The sequence below is a fragment of the Alosa alosa genome, chromosome 15 (assembly GCF_017589495.1).
Source record: "Alosa alosa isolate M-15738 ecotype Scorff River chromosome 15, AALO_Geno_1.1, whole genome shotgun sequence".
Classification (NCBI taxonomy): Eukaryota; Metazoa; Chordata; class Actinopteri; order Clupeiformes; family Clupeidae; genus Alosa; species Alosa alosa.
In genome coordinates, this window is record NC_063203.1 from 2,299,093 (window position 1) to 2,322,506 (window position 23,414).

Here is a 23,414-nt window from a genome sequence, read left to right on the forward strand (position 1 = left end):
TACAACAGCTATGTTAAACAGGCCCAATTTATTCTTTTGTGTAGAATCGAAGGTGTAGCCCCGCAGAGACCTCTGCGTCACTCTGAACCCCCCTCCAAGGCCTAAGCTGTTGCCAGACGCGCACCTCCTCAAAATTGTAACTTTGTGTTGAGGGGATGCAGACTGCAAGGACTGTGATTGGTCAACTTGCCCTGTGTGTTGATAGAACCAGTGTGCTTTAGTAGCCTACTTACAGTATGGCATAGGATCATGATAGTTTGCTGACAGAAGCTTTGCAAATAAATTCATATTTTTGGGTTATCCGATTGTTCCCTGAAGTTAAAAATCCGATTGTGTCTATTATTTTATGAATAGAACTGAAATATATGATGATCGAAAACTCATGAAAACGCACAATCTGGACATTTTATCACAACTAGGCTTTTGATAAGTATAAGTGTATATATACTCTTTTGATCCTGTGAGGGAAATTTTGTCTCTGCATTTATCCCAATCCGTGAATTAGTGAAACACAGCACACAGTGAAAACACAGTGATGTGAAGCACACACTAATCCCGGAGCAGTGAGCTGCCTGCTACAACAGTGGCGCTCAGGGAACAGTGAGGGGTTAGGTGCCTTTCTCAAGGGCACTTCAGCCGTGCCTACTGGTCGGGGTTCAAACCGGCAACCCTCCGGTTACAAGTCCGAAGTGCTAACCAGTAGGCCACGGCTGCCCCAGATGCCCCTGATGGTTGCCGCTTTGGGTCTAATCAGTGACACATGCATGTCAGGTCAAAAAACCAGGCCATTTATTTTCGTGGGTTTATCACTAAGTGGCAGTCTCGCCAGGTCTCGCTAGGTCACTTCCTTTACTTAAACTTTACAGGCAACACTTCTCAGGTCAAACAGCGCATATTTCATAGAAGGCGCTATATCTCCATTTCTAAAAAAAAAAAAACGGATTTTGATGAAAACTAGCCACTGTTTAGCTTAGGATTTCTCAGGAACAGAGGCATGTAGAAAATATAGCTGCAAGCGGCAATGGTGGGCCCGAGCACCTGCGGGCCGCAACCTGTGACATTTCAGAATCCAACAAAGCACCGATGTGGTGCAGTTGTAAAATGTACATATTTGATGTGTGTACTATTTGTTTTTCCATGTTATTTTCTAGCACATTTATTTGCTTGGCCATGTGGGGGCGCAATGCAAGGCAGGCCCATTGTGTGTCATCATAATCATAATCATAATATATATTAACCTGAGAAATTTCAGAGTATTCATTTTAAGCAAAGAACATTTCTGATACACTTTTTGGCCAGATGGTGGCGCTATATTAGGCATGTGAATTACACATGTGAATATCATCACAATAATGATATCCAAAATGTTTGTACACTTTCAGATCAATCACTTAAGGCATTGTCCATTTCTGGCACATTTCCTGCTTGACCAGGTGGTGGCGCTATGCCAGACAGGCCCATTGGGTGTCTGGATATCATCATAATCATAATATCTATTAACTTGAGAAGTTTCAGACCATTTATTCAAAGCATTGAGCATTTCTGGCACATTTCCTGCTTGGCCAGATGGTGGCGCTATGCTAGGCCTGTGAATTACGCATGTGAATATCATCACAATAATGATATCCGATATTTTATAAAGTTTCAAATCAATCACTTAAGGCATTGTCCATTTCTGGCACATTTCCTGCTTGGCCAGGTGGTGGCGCTATGCCAGGCAGGCCCATTGGGTGTCTGGGTATCATCATAATCATGATATCTATTAACCTGAGAAGTTTCAGACCATTCATTCAATGCACTGTGATTTATGACACATTTCCTCTTTATGTGGTGAGATATTAAAATCATATCAAATATATAACATATCAAAAATCCCTTCACAAATTAACATCAGCGACATCTTGGCATAATGTTTGCCAAATTTCACATGAATCTGACAAACCGTCTAGGAGAAGTATGTTCAAATTGATCATATGGCAGCAGTATAATTGTCATTCTTTCTGTTGCCAGTTGGTGGCGCTATGGCAAACATGCATTATGGGCATGTGAATGTTATCATTAACATGGTCTTCAATGACCTGTGAAATGTAAAACATTTCAAGCCATGCATGGTGAATTATGACACATTTATTGTTTATGTGGAAGGGCATTAAAATTTATAATTTCGCCATTTCGTCAAATTACAACATATCAAACAAAGGCTTCACAATTTATAATCAGGAACATCTCGGCGTCATGTATACCAACTTTGACATGAATCGGATCAACCGCCTAGGAGGAGTACGTTAAAATTGATCATGTCCACAACGCACAAAATCTCAATTACCTCACTTCCTGTGGGCGTGGCTAATGGCATGTTACATTCACCCACCAAATTTGGTGTGTGTATCTAAAACTATATGCTAACCACAAGTCACAGTGACATAAGGGGGCGCTATGGAGTTCCTGGGCAACGCCCGGTGCCAAGCTTGTATCCCTGTCTATTCACTGTATCACTTAATGTGTGCGTCAAATTTCATGCGTTTTCACCCATGGGAAGAACCTCTTTTGGCATCATGATTCATCACATATTTCATCACATATTAGTCTGCACAAAATCCCAAATACCTCACTTCCTGTTGGGCGTGGCTAATGCATTGTACATAATGAAAAGTCGTTCATCTTGGGGAGATACAGACACCTACCAAATTTGGTGTGTGTAGCTGAAAGTATATGCCCACCACGGATCAGTCATCTAAGGGGAGTAAGGGCTTAGCGAAGTCTCTGGGCCATACCTGGGGCCAAGCTTTTTTACCTAGCTGCTTTGTGTGACACCTGATGTGTGTGCCAAATTTCAAGACTTTTCGATTATGTTAACCACCTAAAAATATTTGCCAACAACGGATCAGTCACCTAAGGGGCGCTAGCGAAGTCCCAGGCCACGCCGGGTCAAGCTCTTGTACCTAACTGCAATGCGTGACACCTGACGTGTGTGCCAAATTTCAAGATTTTTCGACCATGTTAACCACCTCAAAAACAGGAAAGCAAAAAAGTAGAATAACAATAATAATACTCGATAATAATAATAATCCTTACAAAAACAATAGGGCCTTGCGCCCTACGGTGCTCGGGCCCTAATAATGATAATAATAATAATAATAATAATAATAATAATAATAATAATAATAATAATAGTAATAATAATAATCCTTACAAAAAAACAATAGGGCCTTGCGCCCTTCGGTGCTCGGGCCCTAATAAACATAAACAACATGTAGCTATAACAGAATACGCTGTGGCTCTACAAAAATCGTCAACAATTGGCACTCTGGGCCAAAGCTTCCAAATACAGCACAGCATTCAAAGTGTTATGTGTAAGACAAAAAAGATTCATGAAAGACAGTGAAGCTGTTTCTGACCTTGATGAAAAATCTGTGTCTTTTGTAAAGCGATTCCTTCACAGAGAAGTGAAGGAAAGAAGAGGGCACAATTTCCACATCTAACACGTCCATTTAAGATTTTAAATCAGCACTTGGCCAGCAAGCAGTACTTTGTTGGCAGTTGTGGGAAGTTTTCTTGCTAACATAATATAAGCTAGCTTGCAGACACCACACAAATAACCTCAGATGTATTTTCTGGTCACAATAACGAGGTTGTTGGAATATACTGTCTATTTCTCGATAACCTTTACGTCTAAGCAAGAGAAGGCCAATAATGTTTATATTTAAACACAGCAGTCTATGGAGTTCATCACTCTAATTACTGTTTTGGTGGTGAGCTGCACAGACACATGTATTCTTACACTTGAGACATGTATATTGTAGTGAAATGACTAAGATTTTAAAGTTATTTCAAAATGAGTTTATCATCCTGAGATTAGTTGAATAAAAGGTGAAGAAGTCTATCAAGTCTCACCGACAGTACATGTTTGACATCCCTTGGTGTCTGGTATTTTAGTAGTTATTAAACATTTCCTATGAAAAAAAGAAATAGATCTAATTAATATACATAAGATTAGGGGTAGTTAGAATTTAGGATGTCTTATGGCTCACAATAGTTTAGGACTTGTAGGGGTAAGTTGATATTGTTGTTGGAATTACCTTGGAAGCAGTCTGTGTGTAGGTAAGGCAACCATGCGATGGTCTTTCCTAGCTTGCTCATACAACTCTTTCAGAGAATGGGAATGTATCTGAGCTGACTTCCCTGAAGTTAAAAATAGAAACACACACACGCACACACACAAATTAATTCACACACACCCTACACATATTCATACTGTTTTCATCATGGAATTATCATCAAGATTGATGCATGAAAATAATTGTTCACGTCCTTACCTGATATTGACATAAGCACATTACTTATGGTATAGACCCAAGTGCATTTCCCTGGGTGAAGCTAGTGCAGGAGAGGTGGGATTAGGACAGAATACAGAGAAAACAAAAACATGGTAAATTATTGATAGCTTTCATAATACTCAACAACATAGAAAAACGATCTGGCATGCTTACTAGCTCCATTGTGGCTTCAGCCCCATTGAGATTAAGCATGAAAATTCCAGCATCAGCTCCAAATATGAGATGCTGATCTGAAAAATGTCAGTGCAAAGGTGTTGGTTGGTGTACAACATGAAATGTTATGTGACTTCCAGGGATATCTGTATAAGTTGCATACCCTTAGTTGTTGGATGCTCCCATGTGGTTGAGCAGTTTATCTTCAAAGGGCATCCATTAAATACTTTTTTAAATATAATCTGCAGAAAAAGAAGACTAATGTTCAAATGAGGGCACAAAAAGTTCACTGCTTGATCCATCATCACCAGTTATGTGGATATTAAAATAATAATAATACAATCTTACTGGAGGCTTTCTTGATACAGGGCTAGCACATTCACCTGGTTCCTTGAAGAAAAAATATGCATCTTTACTGATGCGCTATTGCATGTCCAGCTTACTCCAGTCATTCTAGTTCATGGAAGCATACTTTCATGTCTTTCAACATGTCTTAACACAATATGGAGAATATCTTCAAAGCAAAATTGACCTAAGCTTTGCATTTTCAATCTGTAACATCTAACCAGTTCCCTTACAGCTCATAACAAGATGAATATGTCTGAGCAATTCAAATGTGTTTCACTCTGACAATTCTGTCTTATTTGCTTTCTGCACCTGTTTAGGGTGCCGTTTCCTCCTGTCTTTCTTTGGAGGCAGCTCTGGTGGTTGGGGTTCGGCTGGACTTTCTGTTCTATATCCTTTAAAAGATGAAGGATCTGCAAATGGAAATCAGAGAACACAGCGGCACTGTTATCTGACCTTTTTTTCAACCTCTTATGGCAGCCTTGCTGTGGTGTTTGCTGTAATCCTTTTGCGATGTAGGGTTTTACCTGAGTTGGTGTTTCTTGTAGAGCGTGGCCGTGGGGTTGGGCGTGTGTGGGTTCCACTAGCGGTGCGGTACAGGGGAGGGACAGGGGGAAGGAGGGTGTGCTGTGAGCGACTGTGATCATCCTCGCTAACCACACTCTCCTCTGAACTTGTGCGAACCTTGGGCTGTGTGGATACAAGATTACATTGTTGCCACGTGAATTATCATAATAAAGGCAGTGCAGTGAGAGGTTTTTGAGGGGTTACGGTAACAGTAACCTGTAAATCAAATTGATTACATGAGACAGCAATGTATCAATAACAATATCAACTGTTGAAGGAGAGAATACAATAGAAATATATGTACATTTTGAATTTGATGCCAGCAACACGTCTCAAAAAAGTTGGGACAGGGGCATGTTTACTACTGTGTTGCTTCACCTCTGAATTTAACAACATTCTGTAAATGTTTAGGAACTGAGGAGACCAGTTGCTGGAGTTTTGAAATTGAAATGTTGTCCCATTCCTGCCCGATATAGGATTTCAGCTGCTCAGCAGTCTGGGGTCCTCTTAATCATGTTTTTAATTCCATAATGCACCCAATTTGACAGGTCTGGACTGTAGACGCTATTTTAGCACCTGGACTATTCTTCTATGGAGCCATGCTGTAATGAGCTATTACAGCGTTGCTCCATACAGAGCTCATTTTGGCATTATTTTCCTGAAATATCCAAGGTCTTCCCTGAAAAAGACATCATCTGGATAGCTCTGTTATCAAATGTATTGTATGTTAAACAATGTTGTAGGCCCGTTGTGGCCTAAATACACTTCATACAAGCGAGGATACAGAAATCTGTCTGATAAATAGAGAGAGAAAATTGTTATAGATTTTATGAGATCAGTTATATGTTATGTAAATTATAAGAGCTGTATTATAAGAACTTAAATTTGGCTAAATTCTCCCTGTGACATATAGTTAACTTCCTCTTGGTCCTTGAGGGCTGTAGCCAGGACCTTTTGACCGCTCTCTAACCAGATTGACAAACCAACTTGTGCAAATACAGCTCTAAAGTCTTTATTGTAACCACATTATAAAGTGCGAGCAGAGGGAACAGGGAAATTAGGGAAAAGGGACTTGGAGGTAGAGAGAGCCTCTGAGGCAGTCCACCCTTGTTAGCCCCAGACCCCAGATTAGGGAATTTGATTTTCGATAGGGAGAGCCTCCCAGTCGAGTCAGCCCTTTCGTACATCCTAAACCCATCGAAAATGGGCCCTCCCACCAGACACGTACAGTGAAAGTTGCTTCCTCTTTTTGTGCTGTGACACACACACACAGGAGTAGTGATCTCAACTGTGTTATGGGAGCCCGGTAGATACCAGAGTGGACACAAAACGCAACAATTAACAGTCAGTGATGGTGACTTCTATTCTGTGCTATAGCCTATGCTTTACAGAAGATTACAGAAGCTAGGTTTAGTTGTGACAATATCCTGGGTAATATCCTAACAGCTAATGATATTTTACACAGTAAAATCCACATTTGAAAGCCTGGTCACCGGTTGCCAGTTTGTATAGTTATTTTGCCTACTTAGACTCTGCATAATGAAAAAGCTTTGTATGTCCCCTTTCTTCTTCTTGGGTGGCATAGCTGATCTACAAATCACAAAAAGGGGCAAACATGTACATGCTGAAGGGTAAATGGAATATCAAAATGTTTTACTCTGGCCTTTTATGGGGTATGTATTGGCAGACAGCCCTGGTAACTTACTGTTGTGACACGCGCTCCCTTGACTGCCAGTGCAAAGTAGCCTGTGCTTTGGGGCAATTCCACGGAAAATTGACTTTTTGTCACATCCATAACGCCAGTGAAATGCCTTGTGCATTTTTTTGTGCATTTTTTCTCATGTACATTCTTCAGCCAAAAATAGCAAATGCTCAAATTTCATGTAATCATTCACATCATACCATACCATCACATTTTATTGGCGTTATGGATGTTACAAAAAACATAATTTTCCATGGAATTGCCCTTTGACACTCCGTGCGTGTAGCGTGCATGTCCAATAACCCTTCCCCCTCCCCTTTGTTTTTTTAGCCAATCAAATGACGACGTTTCTTGTACTGTCATGCTGGCTGTCGGAATGATCAGCAGCAAAAATAAGTTCGCTGAAATATTGGTGGGGACAGTTTTGTCATCTTAAAATGTTGATTATGACCAATCCTTAGCGTCCCACCTTAAACCTACGCTCATGGGTTATCAGAGGTTCACCTGAGCCCATGTAATGATTTTCTTTACAGAAACAGGTCTGGTTTTAATGTTTGTTTTCAAAGATTTCTCTGGATTCTCTGAATGGTATCATGTACTGTAGATTATGAGTTCCCCAAATTATTTGCAATATTTGCATTCTTAACATATGTTGGGTAATACTTTACTTGACAGTATCGACTGTCATGACACATGAATTCTAACCCTAACTCTAACCCTAACCCTAACTTGTTATGACAAAAACCGAATGACACTTAATAACAGAAGTGTTAAGGCCTAAACATTTATGACTTGTTTATGACACGTTCATGACAGTGTCACTCTTATGTCGATACTGTCAAGTAAAGTGTAACCGTATAGTGTTTCATTATTTGCCCACAAGTAATGAAGTAATGAGTAATGAATACCTCCACATCTTTACTTCTGACAGACTCTGCCTCTCTGGGATGCTGTTTTTATACCCAATCATGATGTCAGTTGACCTAATTAGTTGTGAAATGTTCCTCCTTTTGTTGTATTTATCATTACATAACTTTTTTGAGACTTTTTTTTAAAAAGGTTCTCGACTGTTGTAGAAAGAAATGGCTAATCTTTAAGGCAATATCTACTGTACATTGCCCATTATCAGCAACCATTCATCCAATGTTCCAAAGGCAATTATGTAAGCACATAATGTAATCTGAAAACTGTTTCCCTGATTAAAAAAAGCAATGCAACTGATCTCAGCTGGTATTCTGTCTATAATGGAGTGGAATGTATATTTCTAAGTGACCCCAAACTTTTGACTCTTTAAAAACTGCACTCACTGATGCACTTTTTAAATTGTCCTAGAATTGTTGAGAGAATTGCTTTAAAAAGCTTAAACTGTTTACCATGTTGTTAGTCGCTTTGGTTAAAAATGCATCAGCCAAATGTAATGTAATGTAATGTAATGTACTAGATTATTTCAAATCAAATTTCAGAAGATATGCAGCGGGCCTGAGGCAACACAATGTTTTCTTCAGAAATATATAGCTAATATAAACTGAAATAAATGCTACAACAGAAGTGCATGCACAAAATGTACACACATTATAAAGAGCATAATATACAAAAAATACTCCATAGCCTATATTCATTATCTTTAAGTTCAGTTAAAAATAAAAAACTTTTCATTTTGAGAAATATGCACAAGTGCATGTGCAAAATGTAGCCTAGGCCTACAGCAATTTTTAATGAAGTGCATAAATAACAGAAATAGCCTAGTCTATATCTCTATTTACTATTTTTCAGTTCACGTGTAACAGTGTAGAAGTGTAAACAATGTTTACCTGGTAGATTATAGCTCAAACTTGAAGTGCTTCAGTGATATTTTAATTCCATGTCGACTGAGTCGACATGAGTGCGCTGACACTTGCCACACACATTAGCGGCAAAGTCTTTAAGACTATATCCACACTATGTCAGATAGGTTTGTATCCAACACACTTTTGTTACGATTCCCATCCATATTCGACCATCATATCAGCGTTATTACAAGCACCGTGTAATGTTCTATAATGTCCATCACATGAGGTAGGCTATTTTATTAATTTGTTGTTCGTCGACAAAGCTGGCATTATAATGAGAATTCCTATAAGTAAAATATTGATCAAATATAGTCGCTTGTAATCAATTTATTGATTATATTTTATGACGCCACAATTGATTTTGTTTACTTTAGTTGTTTACTTTTGATTGTGCTATTAATGCATGACGGACATTGCTTTAACAGGGTGGGGGCATTTTACCCCACCGCCCCCCTTAAGGAAAATGTGATATTACTGTGAAACCAAAAGCTAAATATGTGTATAATTGCTATCCTAGTTTTGAGTGACAATGTCATGAATTAGAAACCAAATATTAAAATTGTCCAGAGTTTAAAATTAATTTGTATTTTAACAACAAAAAATCTGTGCAAAAAGGGGCGTTTTGCCCCAGCCGTGGGGTAAAATGCCTCCAAAGCTGCTTGTTTCAAACAAAGCCCCTCATGCATTAATAGCAAAATCAAAAGTAAAAAACTAAAGTAAACAATTGTGGTGCCATAAAATATAATCAATAAATTGATTACAAGCTGTATTATATTTGATCAATATATTGACTATAGCTAACCTTCTATGTAAGATAGCTAGCCAACTAGCTATCTGATGCTAACCTGAGGTAGTTTTTGAGAAGTAAGTTGAAATATTTTGAAATAACCTAGTTAGACTAGATTTAGTGAAAAACAATGGATGAACAATGGATGTATAGGCCTACATGATGTTAGAGATACATTTGTTTCAATTACCTTTGGAGGAAGTGGAGGAGGAGTATTACTATCTGGAACAGTCTCACTGTAGAAGTAGAGGAGGAGGAAACACTGTCTCAGATTGTAAACTTTACTCCATATTATTAATGAAAGATTTTGCTTATAAAACATTGCATCAGCAATGTTTTATCAGTCATGTGGTTTGAATATAAACATTGTCATAGTCATATGGTTTGCCCATTTCCTGTTGTTACAGCAAAGTGCGAGGAAGACTTACCTGCTGCTGGAGTTCAGGGGTCTGTCAAATAGGAAAGATGAGAAAGACATTAAACATGTGCAAATGTTGCGACTGTGTTGAATGTTACCATCTGGATCCCATAAAAATGCTTTAGGTGTATTTTATCCTTACATGTCTACATCATCATAGTCATCATCTGAACCAACATTCTCATTTCTAGAGGAGAGAAGAAGAGACATAACTTCACTTAAATGGACATGTTCAAACAGTGTTTCTCTATGGCCTTGTATATGGCATGAAGATGTTACCTCACTGTCCACTTTTTGTCTGGTTCAGGACATGCTATCCATCGACAACCCTCTGACCGTAACTAAAAACAACATAATTTGTAGTTGGATCTGGTACAGGAATGCATAGGAGTGCCGTGTAATTTAGTACAATATTGTTTCTTACTGTTGTATCTGGGGAGTCTGTCTTTATTTTCAGTGGTCTCTGTGTGTAGATCTGCTGCACTAAAAACACCACAACATTCACACTTCAACACTTAAGTAAGGTCAAAGCTAATACGGAAAAGCGGTGAGTGACACATCCGCCAGACAAATGCACAAAAAAAGATAGAAGAAGAAACTCACAACTGATGTCAGAATGTGTCCTTTCTGCCTGATTGTGTCGGTTAATTGAATGGATTCTTCTGAGTGAACTCGGAACATGTATCTGAAAAATGTAAATGTTTATCGTTTTTTATAATGTAAGTCGTTTTTGGATAAAAGTGTCTGCTAAGTAACCATAATATAATATAATATAATCTAATACTAAAATATCACTGGGGAAAGCACCTCCATGTCCTCCTCTTCTGTTAGTAAACAGTCCTTCAGCTTTTCTGGATGCTGTAGCTTCTCTAGTAAGTCCAGGGTAAGTTCCTGCCTCAGGCCCGGTTGGATCACAAACTGGTGCTACATGGGCACATAAATATATTGTAGTGTGTGCAGATGTTGATATTGTTGATTGTGAATTGTGTAACAGCAAAGCTTTGTAAAAGCTGGTTGACACTGATTTAACACCGAAAGCAAATAGCGGGACATTTACACTGAGACACAACCACACAAAACCAAACACATTTCTTGGGTTTATTGTGGTAATTGACTGATCTTACTGTGAGCATTTTTGCTGCACTCGGCCTCTTCTTTGGGTTTCTGATAAGCATGGCTTTCACAAAATTGTAAAACATGGGAGACCTATGCCAAACACACACCAAGAGAAAATGCCAATTAATAACACAATGCAGTCTCTTTCAGTAGACTTCTAAAATTTGTATTTGTTTTGGTCCTCACCATTTGGTCTTATCCTTGAGCTTTGGAGGCTGGTATCCACTCTTAGACATAAGAAAGAGCACCCTAAAGTGAAGGAATGGGAATAGATGTAGACATGAGTAGTAATGGGTTCAGAGGTCTATAGGGGTCAGCTGAGGAATGTGCATATAAGTACGCACATAATAATTCACATGCACACTAATCACGCATGTACTCATGGACACAAAACTCAACAACTGTGTTTTCATAGTCAAACACACACACATACAGTACTCAGATACACTTTTAGAGGGAAAATGTACCGTAGAGGGTGGACATCAAACAATGGTGGCTGTAATTCTGCCAGCTCAATGGCAGTGATACCAACTGACCAGATATCACAAAGTTCATTGTAGCCACCCTTAATCTCCACTGCTGCCACCTCTGGTGCCATCCTGTGGGGTGCAGTCAATGAAACAGACACTCAGTCATTCACCAACTCTGCTGCAAGAGACCCACCACATGCCATGTAGGTACACTACAATCAAGGTCAGTGTCAGAGTTGGAAATGGTTTACAGTCAGTGTAGCCTTCATCTCACCAATAGGGAGTCCCAATGAATGACATGCGGCGGGCAAATGTGGCTGTGATCTGTGCAGCAATGCCAAAATCAGCTGCACACAAGGAGAAAGACAAGTAGAGTTCAGCATATATACATTTGTTGTGCCTACACACACAGAGACACACACACACACATTACCTAGTTTGACCTCTCCTTGGTCATTCAAAAGGATGTTTGCACCCTGGAAAGACAGAGCACATGATGTAATGTAAAAGAAAGTAATTCAGTCTCAATTATATAACCAAAGGGAAATATATGAGCATTTACTCAAGTTGTAATGTTAGGTAAGTGTCAATGATTCTGCCTTTGCATAAACAACATTTGGTGAATGTCAGCAATACAGTTTTCCTTGTTAACACACCTTTATATCTCGGTGAATCTTTTTCTGTCCATGCAAATAATCAAGGCCCTATTGGTAAAACATTAAATGACAGTGATGATTAAATGACAAATAACCTTTTTACACATGTCTGTCAAAGTAATTTTCTTGCAGAGTTCTGTAAAACAACAATACAAGAAAAAAACTGACTTCTTGAATGTGCATTTCTGTCACTAAGTCACTAAGTTGAGAAATGTCTTTTTGATATCTTATGAGTGAATACAAGGCTCACCTGAAGCATCTCCCGGCACACATATGCAATCTGGCTCTCTGACAGTGGTCCTGTTACTAAGACCACAACATGATACCTGATTAGACATCTGCATGGCATAATGAGATGGTGCAACACAAAGGTGGATGAAAGGATGTGTACAGATGGATTTGATATGAAAAGTTCTAAAATGATAAGATGTTCTTTCTTCAGCCACATCATGCCTGGTTCCTTTTTCCTCTCTCCTCTAGGAGAGGATATTGGTCAGCTGCCCAGTAGACCCTGGAACACTCACCATGATAGATGTCCTGTAAAGATCCACCCCCACAGTACTCCATACAGATCCACAATTTGTTGGCCCTAAACAGTGAAGGTAGATGTTGGCTTGGTCGGTGTATTTTGACTGTTGTAGATATTACTTTGTGTTGTAGATATTACTTTGTAAAAAAAAATAGTGGCTTACAACAGATATTGAAAATTACATGAATTTATTTGTCATTCACATGACCATCCATTAAAAAGAATGTGAAGATGTTATACGGTAGTTATACATTATTAAAACAAACAATATAAATACTTAGCCACAAAAAGATACATAAAATGATAATAAACTGTGTTTAATAGAATTACTCTAAGGGACACATGAAAGATCGGTGAAGTAGTTATAGTAACAACTGTTAAAAGACTGATATGACACATATTGCTCAAATAAAGCTGTAAGTATTACCTTATGTAACTGCCATAGTATGCCACAATGTTATGGTGCTTACATGTCTTGACCATAACAATCTCCTGCTGGATCACTGAGAAGTCATCCTCTGCAGAGGGACACAAAGACCCTGAATGCTATAACAGTCATTCCACCATGAAGGTAAATTATAATGTTAAGGTCTGTTCTTTCCACTGATAGATAGAGTTTAGTTAGAAGACCACGAGTATGTCCGTGACCATGAGTAGTAGGTTAACTGTCTGTTTGTCCTAAAGGCCAAAACCTTTGAGGGCCTGGCCAGCTTATAGCCTGGATGACCAGACCCAATCCAAAAGATTAAGGGTCTGGCTACGAGTAAGGAAAATGACCCAACTCTAGGGGCGGCACCAAGCATGCATTTGAAAATATCACTGCACACAATTGTGTAACCCGGGTGTTACTAAAGTTCATCTTTTTCTATAAATTTAGATTAGTGATAAAAGCATTCAAAAAGTGCAATGTTAAAAATTAATTCTAAAATAGTTAAGTTAAAAATAGTGCCCATTTATTTACATTTCATGTTGTGCGCTTAATTTATGCTTTAAAAATAGAGATAGTAAAAATAGAGGTAAAATAGAAGTATGGAAATACCATAATCTATAATAAATCGATTCTAGTAGTTAATGTGTAATGATGTTGGATAATCAGTAGTCTTATTGGCTAAATAGTGGGTAATTTCATGCGTCACGCCAGCCTATTGGTTGGGGAAGTTGGAGACAGGAAAGGGAAGAGAAGCTTGGGTTTGATTAAAGGAGAATTCCGGTGTGATATTGACCTAAAGTGTGTTGAAATATGATACCGAGTGTGAATGTATGTCTCATAGCCCATCTCGGCAAGTCCCCTGCACTATAAAATCTGGCGCTAGTTAGCCGATGCTACCAACAGCTTTTTCAATGGTGGTGCTTCGGCATCGGGCTAGCCATGCAAATAAATCACTGTTTTACACCATTTACGAGGCTCAATGTATCTCCACACTTCATTGGTAGACTTCCGAGGGCCCTGACATTTAAAACGAGACATTGAGAACTTTGAAAAAGCACTGGTAGTTTACTTACAAGACGATTTATGCAGACAGTATCTTCACGAAGTTTAGCGTTTGCAGCCATCTTGAATTTAGTCACGATAAGTCGAGCGACGAGTAAGAATGAACAGGTATGATAAGAGATCAGATTCCAAAAATAATTCAGTGGAAATGCATGGATTCCAGTTTCTTCCAGTAGTAGTGTAAGGTGGAGCCTAGTTGCCGTCTCCAGGGACAGCCTAATTTTAGTCCGACCATTAATTTAGTAATTCATCTCGCTGAGGTATTTTATGCATAGGGAAGAAAGCTGCTCAGTTAGCGCCCCACGTTCCGGACACGTTGGGGTTCCACGGAGTAGCCTGCGAGGGACAACAGCTGCCTGGATAGCGCCACTGGTGACCAAGGGAAAGCCAGTGGTTCCTCCGGCTACGAGGGAAAAAACACCTGGTCGGCGCAGCCATTTTGTGTTGAAGTTGCAAGAAGAAAGACGTGCACGCACGTTTGTCAATTAAGAGACTGTGAGTACAACGGACCACCGTTCCATACTAACAGGCCTGCAACGTTTTATTTCATATTGTTTTATTTGGTTTGATACAGCCGGCTTTTGTATTTTAATTTCAAGGTGAAACGCTAAATGTAAGATATAGCACAGTAGTGTTGAGAGTGGCCACTCGTTTAGCCTAATTACAGTGCTGACTATTTGATTCATTGGTTTTCAATGGAATGGTTAGGAGTGTATTAATGCTGTATCATGGAGTAAATTTCCAGGTAAACCCATTTGTGAAAACGGTCAGTTTAGTTTCAGTTTTTCAAAAGAATAGCATTATTAAACGAATAGTATTATCTGTAGGAGAGTAAAGGTGCTAGGCACCACTTTGCTATTAGCCACTTCTTTGTTATTAGCCACTATAGGCCGCATAGGCCTACCAATATCTATGATATATATCCATTCCTAAACTTTTGTGTTTAATATATAATTGTTTGTGATAACATTGGTTAGTCTCCACTCACTGTGTACCTGTTAAAAGTTAAAACGAGACATTATTCTAGACATTAGTGTAACGAACCCAATTCTAGTCCACTTATTGACCAGCTCGGGATAAGAGGGGCTACAATTGGATAATACTACGACCAATGTTTACTTACCGATTCTAGACGTCGGCGTAATTGGATAACACTACGACCAATGTTTCCGGACATTGACGTTGCAGTGCCTATATCAGATACACCGATGTGATTGGTGCAGCTCGGTTTCATGGGCATAGGTAATGAGCATCACTCGCAAGGGCGCGGGAAGGGGGGTGCTGAGGGTGCTGCAGCACCCCCTGCTGGCAGGAGATAGATTTTTAAAAAATATAATATATTTTTTTAAATAATTACTAATTCGCTGTCTGACATTATTTATATTTTTGTATGTGAAATGATGAGTCAAATAGCAAAAAAGGGTTATGGATAGGTTCGAATATAGGCTACTAAAAATTAACAGTTATAGAGATCAACGTGAACGTGAGTCAGTTACTGTAAGAACCATAGCGTGGTTTCATCTATGTGATAGCATCAACTGTGTAGGCCTACGGTTGATGTAGGCCTACATATTCTATGCGATTTACACGTTCAAAAAAACATGGATAAGCTGAAAGAAACTTTAATTGTGTTTTACAGTTTTGCAAAAATAATAAATGCATAGCTAGTGAAATCATTTCACTATCCTAGTCGCTAAGATAGAAATTATTAAGACACATACTTGCTGTGGAGACGACACACTCTAGGCTATTCAGAAATTATTTGTGAGATCATTGCAGCCTGATTATTAGCCTATATTTAAAGCCTAACATCTCTGGTGTGGTTTTGACGATCAGAAAAGTAATTTTCCTTAGCTATACTGAAATAGGCTAACGACGTCAAGTGCGCTTCTGTGGGGTTAGGGTGGGCGCAGTGGACTCGGAGTGCTGTCGCAAAACATTGGAATTTGTGGCTGCCCAGGACTTTTCTAAAACTTCTCGCTATCACCTAGCCTAGAAATCTAGACGCACCCTAGCGGCGGCAAATTAATTTGCTCAGCCTGTACGTCTAGTATCAAACCATATAGCTGGGAAGGAATATGTGAAAAATCATGAAGATTGGGCACTTCTGGACAAGTTTTTGATTTTTGGCAGGGTGTTAGGTATAGGCCTAAGGTTTTCAAAAATCCATGGATACAAGTTGGGGTGGTCCCCCTAGTGGCAGTTATCAATAAAATCCAAAATGGCCCCCGCCGAAAAGAGAAAAGGTTATATCTCAGCTTCCTTTAGTCTTAAATTGTTGTATAATGTATTTTCTCTACTTTGTTTGATACAAGGAATCCAATTTTGATATGTTCTTATTTTAAGTCCATTTAAATCTAGTATCATAGTCATATTTAGCTCATAAACTGTCAATATCTCTGAAAATATCTGAAAAAGTCACATTGAAATATTACTCAGGTCCCTAGACCCATATTTTACCTCCAAGGTATGCTTTTCTTTGTTGATTGGACAGGTCATTATCACTATAGTGTCAAAAATCACATGTTGTGACCAAAAGGACCATTGTTGAGGCCTTAAATAAACACAAATTCAGAATTATGCCACAGTGAAAAGTTACAGTATAGGCTTTTCACCATGTTAAGGATCAATATTATATTTTAGTCAAATAACACAAAAAAACAATTCATACTTAAACCATAGACTTTCTAATGAGGAGACACAGCACTCCAAAAATCCTCCATAGAAATGCATGAGCTTAGTTTGTAACGGCAATATGGCAGTTGTCTACGCAAATCACACCCCTTCCGCGGCAAAATGTTGACATGTGAATACATTGAACCAATAATGTGCTGTGTTGTGAATACATTGAGCCAATAATGTGGTGTGTTGTGAAGACATCGTGCCAATCATGTGTTGTGATCTCACCGCTGGAGCAAGATTGGTGTCGTGAAGCCTTGCACCGCAGCGCATTTCTGCGAAATGGATGCCGGTAAGTGCCCAAAAGGCGTTGCAATATAGCCGCCGAGTGGAGGGACTTGCCTAAAAGGACTTTGCTTAAACATCATGTATTTATTCAAAGATTTTTGGTTTCACTCATCATCATTATTAGGACAGCCTCCCTCACACTTGCACAATGTGGTACAGCAAAGTCCAGCTCGGTGGCACTTACAGTTGCCCATACAGGCAACCACACAGCCACAGTTGAGGAGGAGTGAGCATCCCTTGCTGGCATCTTCCAGATCTGTCCCATATGGCACCCAGACTTTGGTTCTGTCATTCCATTCCCAACCCTATTCACTGGGGTCTGGAATCTCTGGAGTTTTGGAGAGGGACTGCTTCCAGACAAAAGCTGCAGTGTGCAGGGCACGCTTTCCATGCTGGAATAAGGCATGATGGGTCGGGGGGATTGAATCCAGGGACTTGAGGCCATGAGTGAAAAGAAGCTTCCGGGTTTCATTGACTGACTCGACACCGCAGTTCTTACTATACATGAGTACAGTCCAGCATTTGAGAACTTGCATGTGCACTGATTCCAGTGTGAGGACCCAGCTGGTTGGGTCTTGGTGTTCAGAATGAGGGTGTCGGTGACTTCTGGGTAGCTGCCCACGCAATCCATGCTTTTTTTTTGCCAACTTACTGATACAACGTCACATCATGTGAACGCTTCATTTATCTGATTGGTTGATTTGGACCGTCCAACATAGGTGGTGATAGACAGATGGTTTATCCAATCAGCTAACCAGTATTTTCGCCCCTTTCCCAAACATTCTTCAACGGAAAGTTCCCAGATGGATATGCGGAGCAAATGCCAGGCAATCTATCTGGCGGAGTCAGGTTGACGGGTCTGACGGAGTCCTCTCCAAAACTCCAGAGATTTCAGACCCCAGTGAGTGGGGTTGGGAATGGAATGACAGAACCAAAGTCTGGGTGCCATATTGGACAGATCTGGAAGATGCTTGACAGAAGACAGATCTTGAATTTCCCCTTGGGGATCAATAAAGTATCTATCTATCTATCTAGATGCCAGCAAGGGATGCTCACTCCTCTACTGTAGCTGTGTGGTAGCCTGTATGGGTCCTCAACAATGGTCCTTTTGGTCACAACATGTGATTTTTGACACTATAGTGATAGTGACCAGTCCAATCAACAAAGAAAATCATACCTCCAATCAATCAAAAATATGGGTCTAGGGACCTGAGTATTTCAATGTGACTTTCAGAGATATTGACAGTTTATGAGCTATATATGACTATAATACTACATGGAAATGGACTTAAAATAAGAAGAACATATCAAAATTGGATTCCTTGTATCAAACAAAGTAGAGAAAATACATTATACAACAATTTAAGACTAAAGGAAGCTGAGATATAACCTTTTCTTTTCGGTGGGGCCATTTTGGATTTTATGGATAACTGCCACTAGGGGGGCCGCCCCAACTTGTATCCATGGATTTTTGAAAACTTTAGGCCTATACCTAACACCCTGCCAAAAATCAAAAACTTGTCCAGAAGTGCCCAATTTTCATGAATTGCATCCTAGCTAATAGGGATTTCTATTGGCTGATGCCGTGGACTTTATCCAATCACAGCGCTCTATTTTGTTAGAGAGTCTTAAGGCGGGCTTAACAGGATAACGACAGTCCTGCGACGGTGAACAACAAGGAAGGTGGCTATGGCTTAACTAAGAGCGGTTGTTTGAATCGGCGTTAAGCGTCAACTTTGGAGGAGTTGGACTTATGCTTTTCTTTGAAAGTTGAGCAACACAATGCACTTAAGTCATTCCTTTCGAAGAAGGATGTATTTGCCGTTTTGCCGACCGGATATGGATATGGTCGTAGCGCTGGCCTTTTGCATGCCTAGGCAGTTTGAAAGACAATTCTCTGCCCGCCCCTTGGATTAAGCGAGGTGAATGGTTCGATTTCAGACTATACATTTCAATGATATAGGATGGCCCGCCAGGCTAGCTATCACCCGCACACCGCACTAAAATGACATAGCCTATTTAGCAGTCAAAATCCTAAACGGGGGAGGGGGATCGTCGGACTTCTATTATTTTTGTTATTCAGCACCCCTGGTCAAAAATAGGTTCCCGCGCGCCTGATCACTCGTGAGCATTACTCGTCGCCAGAGTCACTTACTGAGCAAATTCAGATTTAGTTCTGGATTTCCAGGGTAGCCAGCTTATGCAATTTAACGTAATAAAAGCTGAATATGCTACACCATACCCAGAAATATAATCTCATCTTCAGAACACCCTCTAGTGTCAGTGTAATCAGTGACTCCATGGAAAACACTTTGCACAAAGTCGTCAGAAACAGTTGGGAAAGCTATGTACATCAGAGAGATATACAGGGAGATATCCCTGATGAGCTAGATGTATGTGACATCTCAAGGAAGCTGTACCAGCCACAATTTAAACATTCACATCTCTGTGTTCTCTGTGTTTAACTTCAACTTTGCCTTGTGGCTGACTTAAGCAATTTAAGCAAGCATTTTTAAAGACAATGTATAAAACACGCACCAACCATCAACACTCAAATAATTTCCTCGAAACAATACAATTAATCCATACAATATTTATCCAAAGGACAGAGCGTGACATCTGTGACAAGACGAGCTGAGTTCAGTCTCTTACCTGGTTCCATTTTGATGACCTTGATAGCTGCCAGCTCATATGTTTGCTTATTCCGAGCCTAGAATATAAGACCATAGTGATAAATAATTTTTGATTGAATGTCACAGTTAAAAACACTTTTACATAATAAAGGACTCACAAAGACTTTCAACGCTGGGAATCAAACCTGGACCAACCGTACACAAAGAAACAATGCTAATAGCAACACCATCAAGCTCTTGATTTTCCCAAGTGAGAGTAGGCTACTGTATCAATTTACCAGACATCCGAATAGGACCCAGAAATGCAAATTCAAGTCGGTGACTTGGACTTGTGTCACACTGAAGTTGCACACACTGTGACTTGAGACCTGACTTGAGAATTGTCAAAAGACTTGGGACTTGAGATTTGGGACTCGTCAAAATCTTTCTTCATTCATTTTTTGGTGCATTAATAATGTCTGAATGTCATTCCCTTAGCAACTACACTATGGCTAGTACACCCGCAGCTGCCATTTGTCATAACCTTTGGCACACAAGGCCTACACAAAAGTAAGCGATAAAAAGTACTGAATGCAAGTTCTCATCAGTGCTATCAGAATAAAGGATAGTGGATACACCACATGTCAAGCTGGATGTTCAAAATGACAAAATTCTTTAATATTGAACATACACACTGTAGTAACCTGTTTAAAGTGCTCATATATCAACTAGGCCTAATCAATGCTGGTAATGTTTTATTTAATGTGTGTGCAGTTCAGTTCAGGTTATCTCTTTGTCCCAAATGGGCAATTTGATTGCAGACAGGATCACATACACACAACCACATAACACACTACAATACAGACGGATATGCACAAAATAATAATTTGGTTGTGATAAATAGGTCTGGCAATGCCTAAAAGATTAGTCAGTAAAACCAAGTTAAAATGTAGTAAATAAGGTAGATTAAGTGGATACGGGGGGAGGGGGTGGTCACTAAATGGACAAGTCAATTTTTTCCTGTTGTGTGCATTCAGTACTTGGAAAAAAAAGGGGATGAAGGAATTTTTGTACCTCTGTTTAAAAGCAATGGGAGTTTTAAAACGCATGCCAGATGGCCGCAACGCAAATTCAGAATTCAGTGCATGACGGCTGTAATGTGTTGATTTTCAGTGATTTCAGCTTAAGCTGCACCTGAGGAATGTGTATCATACAGGCAGTGTGTGTGTGACCTAACCTAACAATTAAACCCGCAAAAACAGATTTCTCTAACCCACAATCCTTTAGATATACTTGTTTAAATGTCATTTGACTTGTTAATTGTCTGAAAGTGAGACCGTCCTTGATACATGCTGTGATGCACTACAAACTATACATTAAGTTATAGACTAAAAGAAAACTTTATTGAAACTATCTCGATTGGAAAAAAAAAAGCTAGGTTCAGTCCATGCACTGGAAACTGGCCTGGAAATGTTGAGAGTTGCTTGAGTTTCATACTATGAGCGCCTATTTCTTCAGCTGTAACTGAGTTACCATAAGCTATTTTACAGCTGCTATTTATAAACTGGAACTTCTACAAAACAGCAGAGTGCAAAGAGCCTCGAGCTGCAAACTGTGGAAAGTCTAGTCATGTTTATGGGGTCAAAACAAACCCAGTGGGGACTGGAGACAAATGTGGGCTACAGACGCCTGAGCTTAGGCCGTGGTCAACGCAGCATAGACATGACCACACCTGTTTACATGGTTGGAGAGGCCGCCTCTCAGTGCAGTGGTTTCAATGATGACGTCAAACAAGCACTGAGGTAAATTATTTATTTATGGGGGAGGGGTTGTATAAAACGTCTATGGGTTTGGGTCTTTTAGATAATTATTCAAATAGAATATTGAAGCAGACTGTTAGTGATAGTGTATCTCTCTATCTCTCTCTGTCCCTCTCCCCACCCCCCACAGTGCACTGAAGCGCAGATTAACATCACAGCCTCTCTCACTTCTGTGTTTGCACTTTGCATTAAATTCAGAGGTGCACCTGCTACTGAGTCAGTCTGTTTCAAGAGTGGGCTTTACCAGCTTTGAAAAATCCCCAATGGTTTTAGACAAAGAATGGATCTAAACGCATAAATGTTCTTAAATGTTCATAAGCTCTGAATGCCTCAATTTTCATTTCTGAAATATTAACTTAGCTTATGTTTTTTTTCCCACATAAGATTATGTCAAGCTATATCATGTCAAGTTATGTTATGTTATGTCATGTTATATCATGTCAAGTATGTTATCTTCTTTTTATGTTATCTGTCTTTTATATACATTCACACCTATAATGACACACATTGTGATGGAACTCTCCACATGGCTTCCCCTTCCCCTCGGTTATTTACTCAAAACAAAACATGGTGGGTGTCTAAGGGTGAGGTGAGACCACTGGCCCCCAGTGGAAATGGAACCAGTGACAGAATTGAGCTGCCTTACTATTGAGCCATCTCAAAGCACCCCCCCCATACATACCCCCATATATTCACTATACTGTACATGTGCAATGAGGATGAAGTTTTTTTTTTTCTTTTCTGATGACAAGCATGCCATTGATTCTGTTTTGACAGCGTCATTGCTCCTAAACAGGACAAACCAGTATGATAACCAGGTATGCCTTGCTACTGAGATCTTATCAGTTCATTTTCATGCATTATAATAGCTCATAGGCTTGTATGATACTAACATACCATCATAACAATTTTATTCATGACCATCTCGCCAAAAATAAATAATCTTAGACCAGATGCATAACACACACACACACACACACACACACACACACCACTTTGCGATGTGTAAATGTCATGGTCACAAGACCTTGTACCGGTACTTTGAATGTAACATAGACACAGCCAAAGCACACGGTGCCTTAATCAAGGCCAACTATTTCGGTTCTGATTGGCTAACTTTGCAGCAAAATGAGTGGACTCATCTGCACCAGTTAAACTCAGTTCAATGCATCTACTTCTCATCTGACACACAGCTGCATTATGTGTCAGGCTAGACGGTCCTGTTCCAATGGTGTTACTGTGACATTGCAAAGTTTTACTAATAGTAACTGTCAATTGTTTAGTCATACGTCTTCCATTAATGACCCTTTCAAGCACTACACTGTAGTAACTGTGAAGTCAAGTCAACCTGGCTCCAATAAGATTTGGTGCAGAAACAGGTGGCAGGTTCATTAAATGTCAAACGTTGAAAGCAATCTATTTTGCAAAAGCAGGAAGTAGTTATTTATCTGCATGGTTTGACCTTCCTGGATTCAGTAAAAAAAGCTGAGATGTGTGGAGTCAGAATAAATATATTGTTTAGAACTGTATGTGCAAGTGACTTTGTGACTGTCTTAAAAAGCTCACATTGTTGAAAGATAGATCCCTTCATGTTCCCAATACAGTATCAGTTTC

The 23,414-nt window shown here is 39.5% G+C and overlaps 1 protein-coding gene across 2 annotated transcripts in view; it reads right to left on the reverse strand.

Moving 5' to 3' along the window:
- LOC125308004 (mitogen-activated protein kinase kinase kinase kinase 5) overlaps window positions 1-23,414 on the reverse strand; it is a 38,407-nt gene that overhangs the window by 14,005 nt on the left and 988 nt on the right. For both annotated transcript variants that reach the window (XM_048264190.1, XM_048264191.1), the window contains exons 2-26: window positions 20,021-20,078; window positions 13,337-13,427; window positions 12,905-12,969; window positions 12,631-12,686; window positions 12,381-12,428; window positions 12,158-12,200; window positions 11,999-12,071; window positions 11,722-11,853; window positions 11,441-11,503; window positions 11,263-11,344; window positions 10,946-11,062; window positions 10,742-10,823; window positions 10,563-10,621; window positions 10,418-10,479; window positions 10,281-10,325; window positions 10,149-10,169; window positions 9,911-9,956; window positions 5,363-5,525; window positions 5,148-5,248; window positions 4,839-4,880; window positions 4,654-4,732; window positions 4,491-4,567; window positions 4,317-4,377; window positions 4,080-4,182; window positions 3,895-3,953 (exon numbers count right to left, since the gene is read on the reverse strand). In XM_048264190.1, the coding sequence (XP_048120147.1) occupies window positions 3,895-3,953; window positions 4,080-4,182; window positions 4,317-4,377; window positions 4,491-4,567; window positions 4,654-4,732; window positions 4,839-4,880; window positions 5,148-5,248; window positions 5,363-5,525; window positions 9,911-9,956; window positions 10,149-10,169; window positions 10,281-10,325; window positions 10,418-10,479; window positions 10,563-10,621; window positions 10,742-10,823; window positions 10,946-11,062; window positions 11,263-11,344; window positions 11,441-11,503; window positions 11,722-11,853; window positions 11,999-12,071; window positions 12,158-12,200; window positions 12,381-12,428; window positions 12,631-12,686; window positions 12,905-12,969; window positions 13,337-13,427; window positions 20,021-20,078 (1,828 nt within the window). The remainder of the gene's footprint in view (window positions 1-3,894; window positions 3,954-4,079; window positions 4,183-4,316; window positions 4,378-4,490; window positions 4,568-4,653; window positions 4,733-4,838; window positions 4,881-5,147; window positions 5,249-5,362; window positions 5,526-9,910; window positions 9,957-10,148; window positions 10,170-10,280; window positions 10,326-10,417; window positions 10,480-10,562; window positions 10,622-10,741; window positions 10,824-10,945; window positions 11,063-11,262; window positions 11,345-11,440; window positions 11,504-11,721; window positions 11,854-11,998; window positions 12,072-12,157; window positions 12,201-12,380; window positions 12,429-12,630; window positions 12,687-12,904; window positions 12,970-13,336; window positions 13,428-20,020; window positions 20,079-23,414) is intronic.